The sequence below is a fragment of the Stegodyphus dumicola genome, chromosome 9 (assembly GCF_044657685.1).
Source record: "Stegodyphus dumicola isolate Sdum_Otavi_A_Nest chromosome 9, ASM4465768v1".
NCBI classification, from domain to species: domain Eukaryota; kingdom Metazoa; phylum Arthropoda; class Arachnida; order Araneae; family Eresidae; genus Stegodyphus; species Stegodyphus dumicola.
Window position 1 is genome coordinate 22,140,523 of NC_140776.1, and position 25,028 is coordinate 22,165,550.

The window sequence follows — 25,028 nt, forward strand, 5'->3', positions numbered from 1 at the left end:
AAGGCAGGCAAAAGGTAGTAAACAAAGTTGTGGATTTTTTTTTTTTTTTTTTTTTTTAAATTGATCAGCCAGGAAGGAAAGAAAAGTATGCAGAAAAAGTCCATGAATAAATACCAAGGGCAAAGAGAATGCTAAATACTGAAAATAAGAATCAGAATTTTTGTACAAGTTATGCAAGAACAGTGGAAAAAAGGAAGTGCAATAAGAAAAGTGGCCTTGAATGGGCAGATGGGTAGACTCTCAAAAATATTGCAGACTAATAAAGAAAACAAGGAAGACTACAGCTGCTAAGAAGAAAAATTTTCCAGCCAGACAAAAGAGAAAAGCTGATTATGATTTTAAGTTACAGCAACCACACAGAGCAGAAAAACCACAACTGCTGAAAATAAACTCTACAGGTCAGCAGGAAGTTGAAAAAGAAAAAATGAAGAGAAGAAAGAAGGTCTACAACACTGCTGAGGGACACCACAGCACCAGACCTACATGGCCACAGTAGCATAGTTAAAGACCACTCAGTTGCTTTCTGTTTTATATTCTTTCCATTATGAACCTAAGTGCTCAGAACAATTTAATTCCTCCCTTCTTCAAACTACCATTCACATCATCCTCTGTTCTCCATCACCTGATGAATCTTCTGGGACCTATCATCACCTCTCCCCTTTCCATTATAAATTTACTATGGTTCTTTGCAAATATGGACAAGATGTCACCTGCATTGCAATAAAGAACCCGGATATAATCTCCTTCCAGCACAAATCGATTCTTCTTGGCATTCTGCCAGCTATAGATCCCATCAACTTTGGTATAGACTGTTCAGTACATACTTGTTGGATAGTTTTCAAGAAAGCAGCAATTTTTTTTTTTTTTTTTTTTTTTTTTTAAATGGCACCTAGACGGCATAGATGCTATGCTTTTAGTTTTAAGCTTAGCATAATTTCTCATGCCGAACAAACTGGATCCCCAGATAAAGAGACTAAAGTAAGAGGATAAAAATTATGATCTGGCAGACCTGGACTTATTTAGATCAAGATTTGCTAAATCTGTTTAACTCAGATAGTGAAGAAACAAATTTTGATAGCTTTATATGTTGTGCAGTTCGCCATTTGTATTTTTGTTAGCAAAAGTAAAATTTAAAAATTTTCTCTGGTCATTTCATTTAATTTTGCTTTGTTGCCATATTTTTTATTTTGTAATAAGAGTATAATGTATATAGACTTCTTTAGTGGGTAAATATAAGTACATTCACAAAAGTTTTAGTAAATCTTCAACATTTCTCAATATTTTTTATTGTGGTTTTATATTTCTGCCCAATTTTAGTTCTTGCACCAATTTTGAGTGCAGCATTTATAGTTATGTGGCTTTTCTTTCAGAAATTACGGTAGATTAAATTTGATTTACCATAAAATCTATTCAAATTTGTAGTAGCTGAAAGAAACTTATGTTTAAGTTCCACAAGATAGTAAATTTATAGCATTATTTTAACATTCACATAAGTGAGGTAGAATAAATTTAAAGTTATAATTCTCTGTATATATAATCATAAATCCTTGTGATGAAAACGTACTCCTAAGGGCTGTCAGACTGGAGTTTATCTGAGCCAAAGAAGTCAGTTCCATGTGTTGACTAGCTCCACAAGTCCAGATTTTTCAACTCAATGTGTTCTGGAGAAAAACTGGTTTTGGAGATGGATCAGCTTACTCAGTTGTCTCTGCTAGCTCAGATAAACCCATAAGAATCCATGTGACACATTTAGTTCATTGTAATTGAGCTAGCTTAGTTGAAATCAAGACAGGAGTTACAGAACAGGTTAATGATGGAAACAATTTACATATATTCTACATTTTAATCTGATGAACTCACCTTTGGCAGAGTTTCCAAGAACATATCAACCATAGCAGCATCTTTATACTCTTTAAAAGCATCAGCTTTCTTAGCCATTTGTTCAGCTTCAGCCTTTGCTTTAGCTTCAATTGCAAATGCTTCAGCTTCTCCTCTCAGCTAAATAAATAAGCAGAATTTCAGTTTTAATATATATATATATATATATATATATATAGAGAGAGAGAGAGAGAGATAAAGCAGTTAAGATAGAAATAAACACTTTTAATTCATCAAAATTAAAGTTCATGACTAAAGAAACATGACAGTAGTTTAACTAATATTTTATTTATTCAGCAACATATTTGAAGGATAAGTTCCCCGCAATATACTCAGGTTACTACATATTCTCTAATGTACACCAGTATAACAACACTGGCACATTTCATAAAAGCTATAAAATTCAATAATTTTATAATTACACTTAATTAGAAATTGTAGCATAACTGAACAAAAAAAATTAAAACAAACAAATATATACGTATATATATATTTATATGGTAAAATGTACATTCATTTAATTTTGCTATTAATTACAAATAAGAATTTTCTATGCAATCTAATACCTCATCTAAATGTTTTCATTTACATACTTTGATATTTTAAATTATCCTGCAATCAGAAGCAATGATTACAAATTGAAACTTAAGGCCTTAAGATCAGTAATAGGCAACAAGATAATATATAACAACAAGATAATATAATCCATATACCACAAATAATGAAAATGCTGCACGATTTTTTATTGCCTTCTACAGTACAAAACATACTACCCCCTCTAGATGATTTACACGATCTTGCTAATTAACAGCAACAATTGCATACTAAATCTCTTCCTTGAAATTGCAACATATGATATCCCACAAGGAAATAAATTTTTATATATCCTCTATCTGGCACATGTATCAAGTTTCAATGAATTATGAATGTTGCAATATAATGCATATATATATATATATATATATGTACTCCAATAGCACGACATATTTTCAGAAGTAAAAACAGAAGTGACTGCCAATTTTTCAGGTGGGTGAGTTACTTTTGCTAGCTACAAAAAGACATCAAATGAAGTAAATGCTGAAGAGAACAAAAAACCAGACACAGGAATTCACAATGAATACAGTTATTAATTAAAGGCTAACTATAACTTCCATTTATAATTGGCCTTTAAAGAAACTGATTTTAATAGCTTCAACTGAGAAACAATATTATGCATTTTGCTTGATATCACTTGGTCGAAATTTGCAGAGGTCTCAGAGTTCTCAAATAATCATGTTTATGTTCACCTTATTTTCACATTAGCAAATGAAGAAAACTTTTCCATTTAACCTTTGAAATTATAATGCAAAAAACTTTATTTACTTCCTACCAATTTCGATTGCTAGTTTTATTTTCTCCCGCATTTATTATTTATACTTGAATTGGTCTAAGTGTTATTATGACTTAATTTTTTCATGTAGTATAATACATATCAGTTATAAGCATATACCATTTAATATTAATTATTATAAGCTTGAACAACAGTCCTACTACTGCAGTAACCATCTTTCTTGACTGGAGAGAGGAATTAGTCAACTTCTGATTTACCGAGGTACACATAAACTAAATAAAGCCCCACTTAAAAAAAAAAAAAAAAAAAAAAAACACTCAGGTGAGAAAATTATCACAAGAATTAGCAGACACACCAGTGAGAGAGAGCAGACGTTGATATGAAACTTAAGTTGACTTTTCTGGCTTATTCCCTCCTGCCTTTGCCCTTTCCAAAAACTAACTAATTGTAACTACCTAACTGCAGTTCAATTCCCTTCCTATGTCCTGTCCCCCTCCTTACAGCTGATAATAGATATGCTCTTAATTTGGCAATACAGTAATTGAAAAGTTATAGTTCGCAAATAATTTTTGTACTTTCGCTGAAACTAAAATTGCTATTTTTAGAACTCCCTTGGATACTTCAAGTGAAAGCTTAGATTTTACTTTTTCATTGACAAATGGTTATGAATTATTGTAATCAGTACTGACCACAAAATGTCAGAAAAAAAAAAAAACAGAAACATGTTGTTCTTTCCATTCATAAGAAACTTGAAACAATATGTCAAGTAGAGAGTGGATCTAGCATTACATGAAATCTGTGTTTGGCAGTTAGCTCAACCATTTTCCTTATATCCCAAAGTATTATATGGAACTGCCTCACTCCAACTTGACAGAGAAACCAATGCTTGATAGCAGCCAGGACCTCTTCACACTTGCTTCAGAAGGTTCTTAATTGCTGTAGAATTTTACTTCTCATCAGAAAAAAACTTTTCCTTGAGCTTTTCCATATTTCAATTCAAAACCAACTCATGCTTCAAGGTTAATATAGCATCAAGAAATATGTTTACTTGACTACTTCTCTGCTCTTTGTCTATATTTATGCACAGTCAGATTTTCTGCACTTGCACATTTAAAAAAAAAAAAAAAAAAAAAAAAAAAAAATTAACACCATCTTCAATAAGTAAATTATAATACTCAAGCGTTGTTTGTAAAGCTTGACATTTTTAAATACATACATTCCTTATATGGGATGTTAATTATTCAAAGCATTTCTTACCTAAAGCACCATTACACATACTTTGTGAAACTAGACAGTTACAAATTTTTGTACATTATGGGCCACTAAGAGTAACAATCTTGAATATACAGGTTATTAAATGATAAATTTTACCCTTATAGCTTCTGCTTCAGCTTCAGCCTCCATGATCACACGATTTCTGAAAAAACACGCATAATGAGAATTTCAAAAATAAATAATCCAAATAACTACAGTTACATTACATACCACATTCAAAGTGAAAAACTACCAAATTTAACAAATGACTGAGACCAAATTTAAATATGCATACCTTAAAGTACATATATGCTATTTAAAAAATACACTATAATTAATGAAATGAATATATAATAAACATTAGAATTTTTATATTATCATAGCTGCCAATCTTAAAATAGGGAAAACCCAGACATCTAGGAAGTTTTTTAAACTACATGATGAGGCTATTTCAAAACAACTCTAAATAAGATTTAAATTCACTTCATAAAGCATAATTCAGGTTAATGAACTACATGATTCTGACTTAGAATACATTAATATTTTATTAAATATTTTACTTTTTTTTTTTTTTTTTTTTTTTTTTTTTTTTATATAATTTTGTCATTTTCTCATATGTTTATATTGAGGAAACCCTGAGAAGGGAAGAAATGCAGTACTTAACAAAGTACTTTTAAATATAATAAAAATAAAACCTTGATACACCAAATAATGTACTACATGAAATCCAAACATCATCATAAAAAAATCTACAAATGTCTGCAGTAGACTAAGATACTCTTAAGTAAAATTTAATAATATTTAACTGAAAATCACTATGTGATAGAGGAATAAAATTTGCACAATTAAAGTTTCATTAATTCAATCAATTTTATTTATTGCTTGGAAACATTTTACCAGCAAAGGCTAAAAATTTAAAACTGGAGATTTAGTAATCTATTAGGAGATCAGTTGTTGTTAGAAATGGGTTTCTCAATGGAGGTAAAAGTATTCATAAGTCAGCATTATTTCTGCTTATACAGAAGCAGTCGTGAAGGTGGGCCAAGTTTGAAAAAAGTGACAGATCAATTCCCAGAGGAGTTTAAAAGGACAGCACCAAATAATACAGTTATGTTATCTACTGTAGCAAAATTTTGCCATTTTGGTATGTACTGTGTCAACAGAAGGGGAAGTCTGATAACCAGTGACAGTTTTGACAAATGAGAATCATGCACATGTTCTCCAGCAGATGCTGCATTCGCCCTGGCGAAGTTTACAATGAATGGCCTTGAAATTGAATGCCATTGGTGCATCTGTTCGCCGATTGTTTAAGGGCATAGATTGATTTTCATACCAGCATACCTGCCAACCTCTAAAGATAAAAATTCAGAAGATTTCTCCAAAATTCAGAAGAACATGAAGAATTAATATCATGCTTTGATATTAAAAAAATAACAACTTATACAAATAGAAAAAAGAAAATTGTACTTACATTAGTAAATCTCTATTAAGTAGTAACTAAAAAATTTATTAGGAAACATAAAACACAAACTTAATGTTACACAAAAAAATTATTGCAATGAATTTAGAGTGCATTTTTTGGCTTTAGCCAAAAATTCTTTGGAAAATTTCCTGTCATAAAAATTAGTTTCCTCATAACATTTAAGAATTAAAATGTTTTCCAGAGTTTTTGGTGAAATTGAAGAACGAAACATAGTTTTGTTTTTCTTCACAACACTGAAGACTCTCTCGCACTCAGCATTACTGTGTGGAATTACGAGAATAGCACATAAAACTCTTGCTAGTCTATCATATTTTGGTATTCCATCAGCTCTTTTTATTCTTTTTAAGGTACCAACGAGGACACCAAGTCTATCTTCTCCAGAACTGACAAAGTTTTCAAACTGTGCAGCAGAAAATAGGTTCTGTAGTTCATCTAAAGCATCATTATGGCATTCATTTTCTTTAATTGTTAACAAAAATGGAAATTTATCAATAAAAAAACGAATCTTTCCAAAAGATGAATTTTCAATTTGTTTCAAATTTGCCACTTCAGCGTTTAAAAGAACTTCATTTTGCAAAGGAAACTTCCTTACAATGTAATCACAAGCTGAGTAAAAGTACTTTCTAACACGTTGAAAAAATTCTTTGTTCTTATGATCTTTCAAAGAAATTACAAGTTCCCTGGTTTGATTTCCAATTCTAACCACCGTGACTTATTATGAAGTCACACACACACACGTTGCAAAATGCATAGTTATTTCCTTTGAAGGATTCTTTAATTGTTGGAAATTCGACTTTGTAGGCAGGCCGAAAATGTTGAGAATACGGTTTTTTTTTAACTAATTTCGTAACAACGACGTATTAAGAAAATTCGTACCACGTGCAAAAAAAAAAAAAAAAAAAAAAAAAAAAAAAACAGAATGCAACAATCCACGCTCGCTGAGTAATTCCCTTGCTGCTGAAGCGAACGCGAAAAAAATAATCTGGCGCCCACAAAGTAAAGAGTGGGAGAAACAAGTTCAGCGCATTGGATTGGCTGGTTAAGCAGCGAGTTTGGAGAAACCGCAGGTTACTGGATTCGAAGTAATCAGTAGTTGGCGGTAAAACACAACGCAGTTGGCGAAAAATTCTAAAATTTTGACAAAAATCACTAAAAACAATTGAAAAAGGAAAAAAATCGTAAAAAATGGATTACAATCGTAAATACAAACGCATTTTCGTAAAAATTACGAAAAATTCGTAAAAGTTGGCAGGTATGTACCAGATATAAATTGGGCAACGCTTGACAGAGACTGACATGCGAACATTTTTGGCCATCGTGTACAAGGACCCAGATTTCTTCCGATGAAAGGCACATTCACTTGAACGGCTACATCAATCGTCAGTCAACTTGCTTCCTTGGTTTTGAGTGGCTATATGTTCTCGTTCAGAAACCATTACATAGTGCACGTGTAACGTTATGGTGTGCCATCTCAGTACACAGTTTATTAGGCCACTATTTTGTTGAAGATGAAGAAGACAATGCTCTTACCATCACCCAAGAATGCTACAGGGCTTTAGTGATCGAGCCATTTTTCTGGGATTTGAGAAGGTTCTGTCCTGCAAGGAACATTCAGATGAATACACATTGGTATCAACAGGACCGGGCGATCAGCCATACCGCTCGAGAATCTCTACCCACGCTGCTGGAAAACCTTCCAGGACGAATTATTTCACATGGTTGTGACTGACTTCTCACACTGTATCATTTCCCTGACCTTGCATCACCTAATGCCTACTTGCGGGAAGTGTTAAAGGTGAGTGTGTTCATTTGTGAAGATCCACCAAGAACTGTGCTTGCATTATGTGACCAAATCATTTCCTTTTGCAGAAGTCCGCAGTAACCTTTGTTCCAGGATATGTTTGAGAATCGGCATGAATGATATGAACACTGTCTACAACGAAGCAATGCACAATTTGAACACTTACATTACTCAACATGGTAAATCATACACTAATAGTGTGTGTATGTATATATATGTTAATATCTTTCAAGAGAAATAAATTCAGATGACAATAATCTAATTTTGTACAGAATGTACAATGTAATATCACACAGAGTATTTTGTGATGAGATAAGAATATGTTGTTGTATACGTATTTACTTATTTGACAATAAAAGAATTTTGTGCTGAGACACATCAACATGTCAAAGTTTCATTATCATTCGAAGGGTTCCCTAGAAGAATTGGTATCAATTAACAAGTCGCCTGAATAGAGTTGTTTGACGTTTTTGGCTCACTTGCACACTTTGGCATGAAGAAAAGTGAGAGATTGTTTTAAGTTTACCTGTTTTACTGCTTATGAAAAGAAAACAAGGAGACAGGTTATTTGCATTAATATTTACACTTGTTATCTTTTTACTTAAATATCACATTTTCGGTGATAATACAAGGTAAATTAATACTTGCCAAAATTAAAGAATAAAGAAATGCAGACCCAGTGACCCCACTCATCACAAATTCCAATGAGGAGATGCATATTCCCTATGCCAGGGCTAACCAGCTGTATATGGAATCTGAAGCCTCCCAGTTAACTTATTTCCAAGCCATTGCCTTTAAGGATGAAGGACCAATTGACTATCTTGGCAGGGACAGCGAGCTAGGTGCTTCCCATTTCAATTTGAAGCAGATACCAAAACAGTATATTAGGGACTGTACTTTAACCCTTAACTATCTAGACTACAATTTCCAGACTTAAAGGTCATAATGAATAGATGATTTTCTCCCTATGAGAAACTAAAAACAAAGGAATGTAACAGCATCTCACTTTGAGGCCCAACCTCCAAAAAGAGAAATCACAAGGGAAAGAAAAAAAAAAAAAAAAGGAAAAGCAACAAATTAAGCGATGAAATAGAAAGAAGGAAAAATCACTAGAGCTCCAAGATTGTGATCCTGGTCTCATCAACAGGGTGATTTCCTGAAGGGCTAGGATTCCTCCATAGGGTGGTATACAGTTAAACAGCTAAAAAGGAAAAGGTTCACTATAACCCTCACTGGTAATTTGCATTTTTCAGGAGGGGAGGCAAAACAAAATCAATCACTAGAGGACGAATCCATTTCAAGATTCAGAAAAGCTTGTTCTCCACATTTAGGCATTGTAAAAATATGGAAACTTTTTAATTTAAAAAAACTAACACAAAAAAGTTGGGGGGGAGGGGGTAATATGCAAAGTATATGGTAATTTGTTTGAATAGTTTAAAAGTTAATAGCTTAAAGAAAAAATAATTCAGAAAATTACAGAACTACATACAAGGGAACTATTAAATCTAAGTTTTAGAAACTTGAGAAATATTTGATATTTTCAGTTCTTAACAAGATTACTTATTTTTAGGGGTGAAGCCACCTTTCTTTAGATATGTAAGTAACAAAATTAAATATTAGCAATTCTGTGTATAAAATAATGTTTACAAATATAAATATAAAACCTTTTATACATGCAAAATTTATAAGTAGATTACTACAGCAATTAAGATTTTTTCAAATAAAATATTATAATCATACTGCATACCAAAAATTCTCAGGATAAAAGATAAAATGCATTTGTGCATGTATATTAACAAATGAGCTGTTTAAAGTTCAAACTTAAAAAAATATTACCTCTTTAAAAGCATAATAAAAAACAAATTTCAGTAATCAAAAATATAAATCACTGTCTCAAAAAAGAAAGAAAGGAAGCAGGGGTAAAGAGAACCTATTTGCTTCAGCCAGCTTTTCTAATTTATATTTCTCAGCTTCAGCTGGTCGTCTCACAGTTGCTTCAAGTTCTCTCTCTTTACGCAATATTTCTTGTTCCTGAACTTGAATATCTTGTGTTCTTTCAATCACCTGCACTTGCATTTGCTCTTCTTTTATACGCTGTCGGGTTTTAGCTGCTTGCAGGCTGTATGCAAGGTCCGATTCTGCTTTCTGGGAGAAAAAAAAAATACACATATAATCCTGACTAACAGAAATGTTTCAGTTTCAATAAATACACAAATTTTATATTACTTTTGTATTGACTTCCATATCATATGCGGCCTTTTTTAACTCAAAGTCTCTTTGGGCTTTAGCTATTTCTGTATCATTGAGATACCTGGCAGCCATTTTTTCTTCTTCTGCAATAGCTTCCTAAAATGCATAATACAGCAATGTTATAATAAATAAGACAAATATTATACAGTGTTAATACAGAACAACTAAATTTAAGTCAAAGTTACCAAACCTTAATTTGGGAGTCTCGCCGAGCTTCAGCTTCCCCTATTCGAGCGTCTCGCTTAACTTCAGCAGTTCTTGCCATGCCCAAAGCTTTTAGATAACCCTGGAAGTATTTCATTTAGTTAAGATAATATGAAAGGTGATGCAAAATTGAAACTGCTCACAAATAAATTTGCTTTTTTGTGAGGAAAAAGACAAGTATACAAATTTTTTAAAATAAAGTCTAAAAACTAAACTCTCTAGCTCTATATAATTATTTAAGTACAATAGTAGATTTCAAATGTAATCAATACTACAGATGCTGAAAATTTCCTGTTAGAAAGTTGCTCTGATTTTTAGTAATAGCTCTCATTTCATTACATTTTCTTGTCATTATTATTACTAAAACAAATATTAAAATAAAGGAAACTCAAAACGTAACACAGAAATAAAAACAACATATCACTACCACACTTCATTTAAAACAATCTCAAAAGCAGTATTCAAAATTAAGCAACCATCTCCAGTCATGTTTCATAGCACAACAAAAGTTCTTTCATTAACAGATGTGGTTCAAATTCCAATGGGATTTATATAAAGAGCACCTATAATTTCAGCCTACTTTTTTTTTTCTTTTTAATTTTAAATATATTCGCCATATTACACCCACCCTTTCCTTTATGAAGAAACCTGAAACATACATGCGTGATGTTCTTATCTTCTGAAATCATACATTCTGAGATTTTTCCTAGGCTTTCTAACAATGGTATACTGAACTGACAAGTGATAAGGAGAACAATATGTGTGGTGGAGAAATGCTTGAGAGAGTAAATTATTCTGGATGAGTTGTATTCATTGCAGATGTTCACAAGAATGTTATTCTAGGGTTTTGAGATGCAGTAAATATAGCTGTTCTAGTAGTAATAGCCCTGGTTTCAAATGCAGTCATTCAGTTTGCAAAAGAAAATGGAAATTGTGCTGCAGCAAGGATATCTGATGTTAATGAAGGCTCCATACAGAAGTGGGAAAAAATGAAATCGTAGCAATATACTAAAATAAATGTGCTTTATGTAAAAGAATAACAAAAACGACTTATCCTAAAAGAAAGTATTGCAAACTGGGTTTAACGAAATCTGCAATAATTACTAAATGTTGATTTTTTAAGTCAACCAATTTCCAATGAATGACAATTATTTGATTTATTCATTAATTTTTTATTATCAAGAGTTTCCATTTCAACTTTTTCATTTCCAATAGTTTCCATTCAATTTTTTCATGATGCACATTGAGGTTCTTTAAAAATCTTTTTCCTAAATTCAATTTTTAATGCTTCAAGTTACTTCATTCTACTACAATTCTACTAATCTTGCCTCAGGAGATAATATACTCAATAATCCATTTGTAAACAAATTATTTTATTACTTTGCAGCTATTGTGCAAATATAAAGAAATCTATTGCAATTTATTAATATATTTAATTCCATCTTTGATATATATATATATACAAATAGTATATAGAAATATGTATATAGTCCAAAATGAATTTTTTTTTTAATTTTAAAAATTAAAAAGTAAATGTCAGAATTAAATTGAAAATTTTTATTCCTTCTATATGAAGGTTTATCCATTTCTTCTCCAGGTAAGGAATTAAAAATGAGTACTTGTAAAATTAACAAAAATAAAACAGTATTTGTAAATCTTCAAATATGTTATCTTAAAATAAAAATGATCAAAGAGAAACTTCAAAAAAAATTTTATAAAACATCATACAAAAAAATATAACATTTTGTTGTCTTCTCTTTTTTTAAAACTTCAAACAGAACCTGTCAAGGGAAAAGTATTTTGAAGCCTTACACCAAGTTGATTAATGAGTCCTGAATACATGCTTCGTTCCTCTGAATCCTTCGAGACTCAAAACCGCTTTTTAGTATCAAATTTTCACTTTAAAATAACATTTTAGTAGCTTTCAAATGTTCAACACATACAAAACATCAATCTCTCCTAAAAATATTAGATTACTAATAAAAGTAATTTATACAAAACTAATTAAGGAAAATTTATATCATACTAACCTCTTCATCACTAATATCTTTGATAGTATATGAAACCACAGTTATACCCATATTTACTAAATCAGATGAAGCCACTTCAAATACTTGCTTTGAAAACTTCTTTCTATCTTTATATATCTCCTAAAAAATATTAATACTTGTTAGAGATGAAGAGCACATGAAATTAAATTAGTATACCCCATTTAAAAAAAAAAATGTTACTTTTATTAATTTTGTTTTAAAATAGTTTTCTTTGATTATATTATGTAATTTTTTTCCAGGGCAGGGATACTTTAATTGAGCTCCAATTCCAATAGCTCAGTTTTAAAAAAAGTACAAATATTTGCATTTTCATGCTTCACTTTCACAATTATTAGCAATTTTTTTAAACTGTCCCTTCTATTACATCTTTTAAATATAAAATAGCATGTCGAGATCTTTCAGTCTAAAGAAAGGTATGAACCATAGTAAATTGGGTTTTACTTAAAGATTTTAATTAAAAGAGGCTTCAAGAAAGCAATCTTAAGACTTAAATACAGTATCAGGTCCTTTTAAACATCAACATTTTTACCTTAACCTTTTGAGGGAGTTTATCAATTTTGTAAACCTCATAAAAGTGCTAATTTTTTGTGTTCCCACCAAAAGCTGTGACCTTGAGTTTATATTCTTTTGACTCTAAATGATCCTATGATTACTCAATATTTAAGTTATGAAATTAATGTACCTCATTTAAAGGTCTTATATTTGAAGATTCATTGGGGGAGAACTTACAATCTGCAAATATATAATGTACACATACTGAACTTTATATTTACTACATTTTGAGCAAAACTGATAATTAAAGTGTATTATTAATACAATTTTAAAACTGGTATACGAATCATACCAACACCAATACTGAGGATACCTTGCCAACAAATGGCAGTATCAAGCTTTTTCTCTGCTCTGTAGGGTGAAAGTATTTATAATATAAAATTTTACAAGGCAACATGATACAGTTGCTTATGATTATTTCACAAGTTGTTTATGATTAAATATTACGTTCATGGGGCAATAATGCTTTGTAAAATTATTTCAGTTTCTTCTTATCCTTTGCTTAATCCAGTCAAGTTTTTCATTTGTCTCCGTTTAGCTAAAATTTTAACCACATCACCCTTATCACCTAGACAAACTCATCAATTTCAAAACTGTCATCTGATGTCAAAATGTCACACACTCATAAGGGACTTTAGCTCCAAGGGACACCTCAGAATGCAGTGAAAATGAAAAGGTGATTGATGGCTAATTTGATCAAGCTTTCTTCACAGGTGGGTTGCAAGACGATCACTTACAAAAAATGCACTTCAAGTACCTTTTGCCCTGATTTCGGAATGGAACTACTGTTGACTTGAACGCATGCTTTTAGGAGATTGTTAATTTTCAGATGAGAGTCTATGGAATAGGAAAGAAATTTTTCTTCTGGCTAAGGATACAAGCAGTTATCGAAATACTTCTTCACATTTGGTGAAAAGAGGGAGAAATATTGCTAAGGAGAGTTTCAGATGCAAACATTTACCTTTGAAAGGAAAAAAAAAAGGAAATATTTCAGTTTCGTAAGAAAATACCAAAAGAAGATTTTCTGTGAAAAAATCACTGTTAATGAAAAACTTCCTCTGATGGATCCAATCTTGCAGTACCTGATACTTCTGATAAAGAATATTCACCAAAAAATTAAGGAGAGTACATCTGACATGAGTCAGACTCGGAAACACAATGGATATAAAATTATTTAATGGCTTTTCTTCCTGAATGAAATAATATATTACAACCCATATTTATAATAAAAAGGTGCCCTTATCTAGTATATGAAAGGAGTTCTTGATATCATAGCAAGAAGCATGTTCTTTTTAGATATTACCTAAAACTAAGCCTAGTTCAGTTACATGATACATTTTATGCATGCAGTGTTATATTTGTTAAATTTTTTTGATAAAATAATACTGAATTTAAATCCCTTCCACAAGTTCTTTTTTTTTTTTTTTAAATATGTTAAGTATATTCATCTGGGTGGTATAATCCAAGTGCTAAAAATGCAAATTTTAGGCACTTTGAAATGTAAATTTCATTTCTAAAATTTTAATTTTCTACAGAAATTGTAGAACTTCTTGACTCCAAAATTAAATAACTACATTCAAGCACCCATTTCTACAGATACACATCAAAAGTATTCAAAATAGATTAAAAACCAAAAGTTAATGGTTGGCAGCTATATGGAAAAAAATAGTCTCACAGTGACAGTGGTATAAAATACCTACCAGCCCTCAAAACTCCGAATTCCCTTTAGACTTTATTTAAGTCTCAGTTTGGTGTTCTAAATGTTTGTGTTTCAATTAATGCAAAATTTTACCACGATTTAAATTCTTTTATGTACTGCCCTGATAAGGTTAAACTACCTTCAGCAGTATCAAAACTACATTTTTACTGGATCGCTGATACAGAATATCACAAATTGTAAAGAATTATAAGGTGAACATGTTACAACCAAAATAGTTTTCAGTTCAACTTTAACACAATGGCTGGTTAACATTTCGTAGTTACATGACCAAAGCTTGGGATAAAAATTATTCATAACCTATAAAAGAAGTCAAAACCAAAGATTCAGTATTTTAGGTGTCTGCTATTAGTAATATTTTCACAGTAAACAATGTTTGTAGTGAAGAAATCCTAAGCTGTAAGATATGGATTTTGTGGAAGCCATGGGATTGGGTCATCCTATAAAATCTACGAGTTGAATTTCTGAATTGGATAGGGAGCAGAACTAGTGAACGGAGATAAAACTCATTTTCTATACACAACTTCAGCACACGAAATATTTCCCCAAGTTTAAAATTTCATTATGTAATAAGGTTGTGAAATTGTGGCATTCTTTTTTTGATGACCTTGTATATATTTGACTTTGAAAAAACAATTAGAAAACTGGTGTAAGAAAATTGAGAAAACTGGCTTTCAAAACTTATTGATTCAATGTTATTTATTTATTTTCCTTTTCACTAGCCAAATTTCAGTTTAGCAAGGTTTTATAACATACTTTCACAATGGCAAGGTTTTTCCATACTGCATTTTTAGCAATAACAATGAGCAACATAAGCTTCAAATAACCAATGAAAACAGTTAAATCACCCCCTGGCCTACAATAATAATTCATTCTGTTCAAAATTTTAATGTCATGTTATCCCCACATTTAGCTAAATCTCTTCCCTTCAGAATGCCATATATTTTCATAAATATCTTATTTCTCATAACTATATCTAGATACATCTATAAGGCAGTGACCTAAGTGTCATGGGAAAAACATACCAAATACAATACACACACACACACACAAAAAGGGACCTTTTTTTAATAATGGAATCTTAACAGAAATTTACAAAAATTTATTTCCAAAAATATAAATTGCTACTTGAAATGTAGCAATTTTTCAAGCAGCCAAAAATCGGTAATAGCAGTTGTACATTATCTCAGCCTTTAATTGCTGCTATATGAACTAGACTGACTTTTTTCCACGATGTTATGAAACCCTTTTATGCCTGTTTTTGCAAATCCAATGGAGAGTAAAATGCCCCTCCTTTGGAAGAATATAACAGCATAATTTCTACTTAATTGTAAATTGAAAATTGTCATAATGAAAAGATCCGATGTGGACACCACTCGAATTTCTTGTATGGCTGATTAAATTACACACATTTTTTGCTACACTAAACTCTTTCCTCAATTTTCATTAGCGATATACTTTCTAATTCAATCACTTCTGTTCTCACTTCATGACAAGGCAAAAATAGATAAACTCAATCTTTATTAAAAATTATTAAATAAAGAAAAACCTTAAATACCAAACACAGTTAAAAAGTATTTTTTTTCAATTAAAATTAGAATTTCTATGAAAAACAAGCAATTCAACCAACTAGCAAGATGAAAACATTTTTGATGCACAAAATTGAAAGTTAACTTTTGGTCAAACTGGGCAAAAAGACACTGAAGCTGGGATATCAATTGAATTATTCTAATAAGAGTTTCAAATGTAAACAAATGACAGCCTCATTAGCCTCATCACTTAAAACTTGAAATTTATTTATAATTCTAAAACTACTGCATGCAGATTAACTAAAGGCATAAAAACCTTAAATGGAATATAAGAACAACATTTCAATTTTCTTTAAAGCAAAAATTGCACAATTACCAATATATAAGAATAGAAAACAGAGCTCATTGACCTGGAAAACAAAGTGGATTTATATATATGTTTCGTGCAGCCAACTGGAATCAAAAAAGGAGATGACCAACTAGATGTTATAATCCTATATAAAAATTTCAACATTTTAAAACTACTCATTTTTGAGTTATAACAGTCCATGCATATAGATGTCATGAAAAAATTCTCTTAAAAAAAAAAAAAAAAAAAAAAAAAAAAAGAGTTCTTTATTCTTTCTTTATGTACAGATGTCATGCAAAAACATTGTTCAAATGGATCCGAGAATGGCCAAAATAGGCATTTTCTTCGTTCAAAAATTTAACGGAAACATGTTGAAAAATATCTGAAATTTTTTGCAATTACAATATTTCCTTTACTTTGTACCATGAGGTAAATATGATCAATCAATGGTGGAAAAGGAAAAATTTCACGCTTAATTTGAGGTTTGATTTTTAACGTGCAATGATGAACACATGACTTGGGTGAAATGAAAAAAGATCGTATATAAATTATTATAAGAGAATGGAATATGGTAAGGTTTTACTTTGTTATAGTTTGGATTTGCTACATCATTTGAAGATTAATTGTTGATCACCAATCAAACCAAAAAGTAATCCTTTTCTTATATTCAAGAATTTTAAAAAGCATAAGAAAGAGAAGTTATTTTACCTCAACAGACATAGTGCCCATAATTGCTCGCTGATGCCCTTCCAAAGTTTCTCTCGCAATATGCATGACTTCTGATTCTTTCTTCCCAAGAAACTGCTCACATGCAGCTCGTAACATTTCAGCATTTTGTCCCTGTATTTTAACCTAATATGAATTAATAAAAAATAAGCATTAATATCTTGTGACAAATATCTAGCATTACATTCAAAGCAAATTTTCATTAAATAAATTAATAACCATCATCCTTAAAAATAAAGCATTTCAAACATATTGAACAATCTGAAGGATCTCTACATTTACTTAACAGGATGCACAGCAAAGCAGTAATCTTGCTTCAGAAAACATAAACCTTACACAATCCCAAATCATCAGTATAACCTTTTGGCCTAGCTAATAAATAGTACATGAGTACTGCAACTGAGCAAGACCACAATAAAGACATTTTATGCTCATTATCCATATTATATTTTATCCATTCTAAAGTTCAGGACGTAGTTCCATATTTAAACTTTTATTTCACATTAGAATTTTTAATCCTTTAAGTTTCCCATTCCACAAACTTACATGTTAAAAATATTTTGTTTATTCATACAGTTATCAAGTTATGTAAATATTATCAACTCAATTACAACTGGTATTATCTGCGAGCAAATAAACATCACAATTATTTATTCTCAAAATGCTCTTTTCTTCCAGTTTAGTTATCTACTGTACTTTATATAAGAAACAGTACAAATATAAAAATTAAGCTGCAATCCTTCAGAGAGTTTATAAAAAGAAGTCGCATTTAATGAAATATCATGATTTTAATTTGTCTAGCAATAAACATACCCAGTTATAGCATATTATATATTTATCAACATTAGCTAACATTCTTTATTTAGATCTGAATGATATAAGTGTAGAATAATATTATGAAGATAAAGCACAAATGAAAGAGAAATCTTATGTAAAACAGCTTGTAACTGTCAAGAGACAAGATATCTTGCTATTGTAAGATAAATGTCAAATATCTCATAATAAACCAGACAAAAAAAAAAAATCTGTTAACAAAGAGAGAGTCATATTATTATCTCTTAACACAGACTATCACTTTTTTGGTACCTATACTAGTTTTAGTTTCGAAAAACATTACTGAATGTTTCAATGTTAACAAAGATATAAGCTGACAAATGTACTGATACCAATGCCATGTATTTTTATTAATTTTGATAATACTCTTTACAGACTCTATTGAAATCAACAATTTGATTGAAAAATAAAGAGATTTCTCTTAAATTTTTAATTACATGCTTTTAGAGATCATTATACTGTTTATTTTTAAAATAAAAAGTAAAACATTTTCTTCTCAAAATTTGCAATTACGGTCTAAATTCTAAAAATGCAACAATCATTTGAGTTTTATAATTATTACAGAAATTTCAATTATTGTCTGCTTTGTAGATTGAATTCTTGTAAAATAAATAAGTTCTTAGTTATTTTGCTTGTAGCAGCACTGTGTTCCTTTCAATTTCTAAGATTTGGTCTTCACTCGAGGCACAAAAGAATGGCTCTCACTATTTTGAACACGCAGAAAGCTGCTTAAAAAAAGGTTACTCGTACAGAAAAATTTACAAAAGTTACAAAGATTCACATTAGCTGTCTCGGATACTGCTGAAGAATGTGTCAGTTATAAAACTGCAGAATAAAACGTAAATTGTTTAAATGAATTAAAAATATGTCATGAGACAAACGAGGTAAGTCTTAAATCTCATTTACTCAGTATTCAAACCGAAGTTCAAAAAATGAACTGAACACTAATGATTCTTGGCTGCAAATTTAAAAGCTTCCAATATGTCTTCTCTACCAGAATTTTCCTGTTTGTATAAGGAGTGGAGTAACTTCAGAACTACATTTAATAATCTAATATTTAAAAATCCTCAAAAATGTTTTTATTTAAATAATGCACTTCAAGGCAATCAAAATTACTTCAAACCTTGGATAACATGTAGGAGTCATTATTTAAAGCATTAGAAGATCATTACAAAAACAGAAGAATAATGGCAGATACACATGTTCATAACATAAACTATCCCAAACTTTCTCAAGAGTCGCCCAAAGAACTTTGAGAAATGCTAAATCATGTAAAAAAGAATATACAGATATTCAAATTACTATATTTTGATAAACTTCTGGATATATTGTTAATGAATGTTATTTAGAAACTTGATCGAGGGTCTAGAAAACAATTTAAATGCCTCATGTCCAATAAAGTTGCAAAAATTGAGGAAATTTTACGGTTTATTGAAAAATGAAATCAGATGTTAGGATTAATTAGGAAGCTTATTGCAAAAAAAGCCATTTAAGCGTGTAAACAAGTTTGCAGCCTCAGGAAATTCATCCACGATTCATCTCATCAGTCAAAAAGTCTCATAGTTTAGTTCAAATAACCTTTCAAAATCATCTTATGTTATGCACAAAAAGAGCACTCCATACACAAATGGCTCATAATTTCAAGGATATGAATGAGAGATTTTATATCATCTGATTACTTATTCCCATTCCATTAAGCATTTGAATGTTAAATCAAAATCCCTTGCTTACTTTGAAAACTTTCATTTTCAAGACTTATTTCAACATATACATCCTCTAGTTGTTATACTTGACTCAGCCTCTTACTGTAATTTTATAAGCTGTGAATGTGCTAATTTATTGGGATTAAAAAAGCAAAAGATTTTTGCTTCTATTTAAAGAATTCATGGTTCTGTTCTAAACATTAAATAAGAAATAATAGGTGAATTGTCAGATTGAAAGAGAAATTATAAATAGAATTAAGATCTTTTGGTTATAACCAAAAATAACTGATATTAGTCCATCTAAATTAACAAAATTCCCAACATTGTTTTTAAACACCTTAGCAACATTACATTAAGTATATGATAAAGAATAATTAATTCTAGACTTCGTGGCACAGAAATACTGATTTTTCCTGTATGAAGTCAGTTCGGGCATTCCCAGTTTGGCATGATTGGGTATCTGAAAGGGATCCAGGTGATACTTAATAAATAAAATACAATAAATAATATATATTGGTTATAAAACAAATATATATTGGTGATTAATAAAACAAATATATACTGAGCTTTCTTTTTCCTTTCGGTAAATTTTCATTCATTAAGTCCATAAATGCTCCATTATTTCAAACAACTATTTCACATTCTTAATTTTATAGTATCTACACATCATTTCACTAGATTTAAACAGGTTTGCCACTCAAACAGGCGAATAAAATTGCCTGACTTTTCCAGGTGTGTTTTTAAGAAAATTCCAGTCTACTTGCACAGTGCATGTTGGCAGTGCTGAGAGGTAAATTACTTATGGTACCACTTGAAACAAAAACTTGCTAACTACATATGATTATATATATAATCCCCAAAGCATTAATATTATAACTATAATAGGAGTTGTTTTCTCCACTGAAGATTGAGATTAGAACCTGCCCAATCTGAATTTTAAAAATGTCTTTTTTTGCAGACATTTTGCAGCTAAACGAAAGAAATCCATTTAATGATATTTTATATTTATTCAGCAGCATACATAAGCAAAAAATTATGTGCATTAAATTTCGTGATACCATGTCATCACACTGCTAGAATTAGTTTCAGTATTATGCCAGAGAAAACTGCCTGAAATTTGAAAGTATTATTAACTAACTAATGATAAATTTAGAGGAAAGAAGCAATTATGTTATTAATATGTTATTAATAACATTAAAATAAAGTTAATTACTTAAAAATTGAATTGCAATAATCAACAATTTTTGGTGAATATAGTTACATTAAATGGTTAGCTTAAATGGATGATTACTACTTTTTGGTGTTACTGCAAAATGACAAATAAGGCATTCATTAAAAAGGAAAAAAAAAAGGTTAAATGATTTTGCAATTAATTAAATCCTAGTATACACTATGGCCTTGGCAAAATTTTGAAAACTGTCACCAACACCAAAATGACCCGTTTGCTCATCATAATGACGCCAAATCCAGTGTATACCATTACTAGGATTAAACAGATTTTATTTTATAGAATGGGAAGGTATTTTCTTTCATTCAACATGCACTGCACATATGCAAGTCTCTTGAGTCTTGAGGTTACTGGAAACTTGCTTTCTAAAAGACTGATTGGAGCTGCGAAAATTGGCTCTACGCCAGCTGCTTGAATGAGGCTCACGCAAAACATATCTGCCAAGAAAGTGATCGCATTCACCATTGGCACAAAACTTTTTTGGGGGGAATCGCTGTACAAAATTCCTCCCCCCCCCGACTTTTCCAGATTTTGACCAAAATATTTAAATTCTTTTACGTTTTTGGCCAATTTTTGAATTCCCTGATTTATTCAATTTTTTCAGATACTGTGGCAACCTTCTTTAAACTAATAATATAAAATAAGGAAGTTTCCGAAAACCAGATTCGTCCAAGGTCTGATGATTCTGGATCTTGGACTAAGTATTGTATTAATTATGGATATTCTCAATAAGAAATGCTATGTCAGGGAAGTTATTGATGCTGAAAATCATTCTTATGAGCACACTTGACACTATATTCCAAGGACAACAATTGACCATATACTGCCTAAAACATTCAAGTCTTAATAATAAAGCAGATGTTTCTCCATAGCCTACCTATTAACCAGAAGTGTCAATCATTGACTGTGGATACTCAAAGACTAGGCTGACACTCTGCTCTACAATCAGCACCATGAGCTGTGAATGCCAAGTGAAGCAGCCTGGGAGGCAAAATCCGAAGAATGCATCCAAAGCCCCTTTAATAATATGGCATATCATATATCAGCTTTTATTACCAGCAACTATACAAAATTAATTTTATGCGAGTAATGCATGAAATGAGTCGGAAATAAAACTATGTTTGAGATAATGGCTACATTACAGCGGTGTTTCTCAATTGGATTTACTCAAAAGATCGGTATGTTCTCGCGGACCGGTAAGTTTAATAATTTGACGCATTGGCACAATTTTTTCACATAAATCATGAAGACAAAAATAATTGACAAATATTTCATGCGGACAGGCAGTCGAGAAATACCGTGTTACAGTATGTTTTCAAGGAACATCCAAAATTTTATATTGATAGTAATTTAAAAACCTCATTTTCTCATTTCAAATAAGCATCATGTACCTAAGCTTACATCATTAGCCAAGATATATTAACCACCAAGATGAACTATGAACAAACACATGGAGACACTGACAGTGGGAAGTCAAGAAAATGACTGCTTGCAATAGAAAATATCTAGAAAAAAAAAAAAAAAAAAGTTTCCAGCTAGATCTGAAGTAGCAAGGATACAGACACAATAATGCTTGTGATATGTAATTGTGGATGATAATGAACTAACTAACTGGGGGGGGGATAAAGTGAATCTGATTGGTATTGTTAAGCATTAATCATTAGTTTGAAGAATTGATATTTTAGTTAACCTAATTTTTTTAGCCACAATATTCATCATACAATATAATTAACCATACAGCCATACCTGATACTCTCTGTGGATACACTGATCCAGAACTTTATTTGTAATATCAATAATAAATAGTATAACCTACTTTCTAATTTGATGATTCCTTCATAGTTTGACAATTTTCAAGGGCACACATATACAGTCTTTTGCAAAAAAATCAAAGCACCCTGAAGGAAGTGGTTGTTTTTGATGAAACTGAATATGTGTATAGCTCATATACAGATAATAAAATGATTAAAAAATCAAGGTCATAGTACCTGTTCACAGCTCACAATCATCCACTGAGTGTTCAAATTAGTAGTTGGTCAAACTGCCCCTGGCGGCAAAGCATGCTTGAATTTGTCGCAGCAAGGAGTGGTAGAAGTTTCTACTGCCATCCTGCGACACATTCATCAGCTGTCGATCCAGATCTGCAATATTTTGTGGTGCCTGAATCTGGAGGCCCACCATGTCCCAGACATGCTCGATTGGTGACCTGTGAGTATCAACTGCATGAAAGATGGTCCAGAGATATGTGAGCGGTATGTGGCCTGGCATTACCTTGTTGGAAAATGGCCCCAGGATGGTATCAACATAATATTGAGCTGTTAAAAGACGTACGGAAGATGACTAAAGATGACCTGCTGTCATAAGAAATAGCAATCCACACCATCACATCAGGGGTTAAGGCCGATTGGAACAGCTAGCCCCATCCTCTCCAGACACTAACACGGTGGTCATCTGCTTCAAGACTGAAGCGGAATTCATCGCTGAAGACTATACCATGCCAGTTTGATGGCAGCCATGATGATCAGCTGCGACACCACTCCAGATAACTTCGCTGATATTGTGAAGGCAAAGGCAGATGTCTTAAAGGCCTCTGTGAGCATAAGCCTGCCTCAGACAAGCAGTGCGAGATGGTGGACACTATACCTCCCGTTGTAGACATGACTGTAGTGCATTGAATAGTCGACAATAACACCGTTGGCATCATCCTATCTTGCCTCGCATTTGTGATCCTTGGCCTTCCAGAGCCTTCATTTCATCGGCAATTTCCTTGTAGCAACCATTGCTGCCAACATCTTTGCACAGCAGTGTCTGTACACTGCAGCTGGCAGCCTATTGCTTGGTATGACCACCAACTTCATGCAACCCTACAATGCGACCACATTCGAAGTCGTTTAGTTGTCTGTAAGGTCTTCGATATCGTCATAATGGCATCTTTAGTTGCTTCTTGACAGAATTACAATGGCAGCAACAAAAAAAGATTAATTTTCCGCCTCTGTTACTGGTTTTATACTTTGGGTATGCTCTCAATTCCTGTTCATTTGCCTTGAAACTTCGATCATTTGCATGTTCAAACAAGATGTTTTTGCATACCAAATTTCATTATGGTGCAATTTTTTTTTTTTTTTTTTTTTTTGCAAAAGAGTGTATATGTATACATAATAAACCCATGTGTTAAACATTTCAATGTGTCTTATAACATCAATGAAAAAATCTGATGTGGACACCATACGACTTCCCTGTACAAAAAATTATACACTTTTTTTGCATTTCATCTAAAGATATTTCCTCAAATTTCATTACAGATACATTTCTCATTCAATTAATTCAGTTCTCAATTTGCAGCAAGACAGAAATACATAAAAACTAAAAACATCTTCACTAAAAATTGTAAAATATAGAGAAACATAAAACACCAAATACACTTCAAAACAAAAGAATTTTCTAAAGAATTTTTTTATCTTTCTTTTTTACAACCAAATACACTTCAAAACAAAAGAATTTTCTAAAGAATTTTTTTATCTTTCTTTTTTACAATTAAAATTAAGAGTTTCTATACAAAAACAAGCAATTTGGCCAACAGGCAATAAGACAGATTTTTTTGGTACACAAAACTGAGTTTACTTGTAATCCCACTAGGCAAAAAAACACTGGAGTTGGTGCAGAAACAGACTTAATTCATTTGCTAGTAAAGAGTTTTAAATGTAAACAAATGGCGGCTTCATTAGGCTTAGCAGTACTTAACTTTTGGTACTCTTCTGTTATTGTAACCAAATTCAGAAATATACAGATGGATGTATATGTTCATTGTATGCGTGTATATATGTATGTACCTTTGTATTTACATACTCATATACATATCTGCATACATACATTTCTGAATCCAGTCCCGATAACAGAAGAGTACCTAACTGTTGATAATTCTACAACTATCACATGCAGATTAACAAAAGGAATAAAAATCTTAACTGGAACATAAGAACAACATAATTCAAGCAAAAAATGCATAAGAATAAAAAAACTCAGCTCATTGAGACGAGTAACAGACTGAGTACATATATACATCTATATACTTCTGGTGCAGCCAGAAAAGGAGGTGCACAACTGCATGTTATAGTAGTAATGTATACAAAATTTCAACA

At 31.3% G+C, this 25,028-nt stretch overlaps 1 protein-coding gene across 2 annotated transcripts in view; it reads right to left on the reverse strand.

The window, feature by feature from the left end:
* The window catches only part of Flo1 (flotillin-1), a 63,186-nt gene that overhangs the window by 24,890 nt on the left and 13,268 nt on the right, over nt 1-25,028 (reverse strand). For both annotated transcript variants that reach the window (XM_035350339.2, XM_035350340.2), the window contains exons 4-10: nt 17,107-17,250; nt 12,231-12,350; nt 10,187-10,282; nt 9,973-10,092; nt 9,677-9,891; nt 4,580-4,625; nt 1,861-1,998 (exon numbers count right to left, since the gene is read on the reverse strand). In XM_035350339.2, coding sequence (XP_035206230.1) covers nt 1,861-1,998; nt 4,580-4,625; nt 9,677-9,891; nt 9,973-10,092; nt 10,187-10,282; nt 12,231-12,350; nt 17,107-17,250 — 879 coding nt within the window. The remainder of the gene's footprint in view (nt 1-1,860; nt 1,999-4,579; nt 4,626-9,676; nt 9,892-9,972; nt 10,093-10,186; nt 10,283-12,230; nt 12,351-17,106; nt 17,251-25,028) is intronic.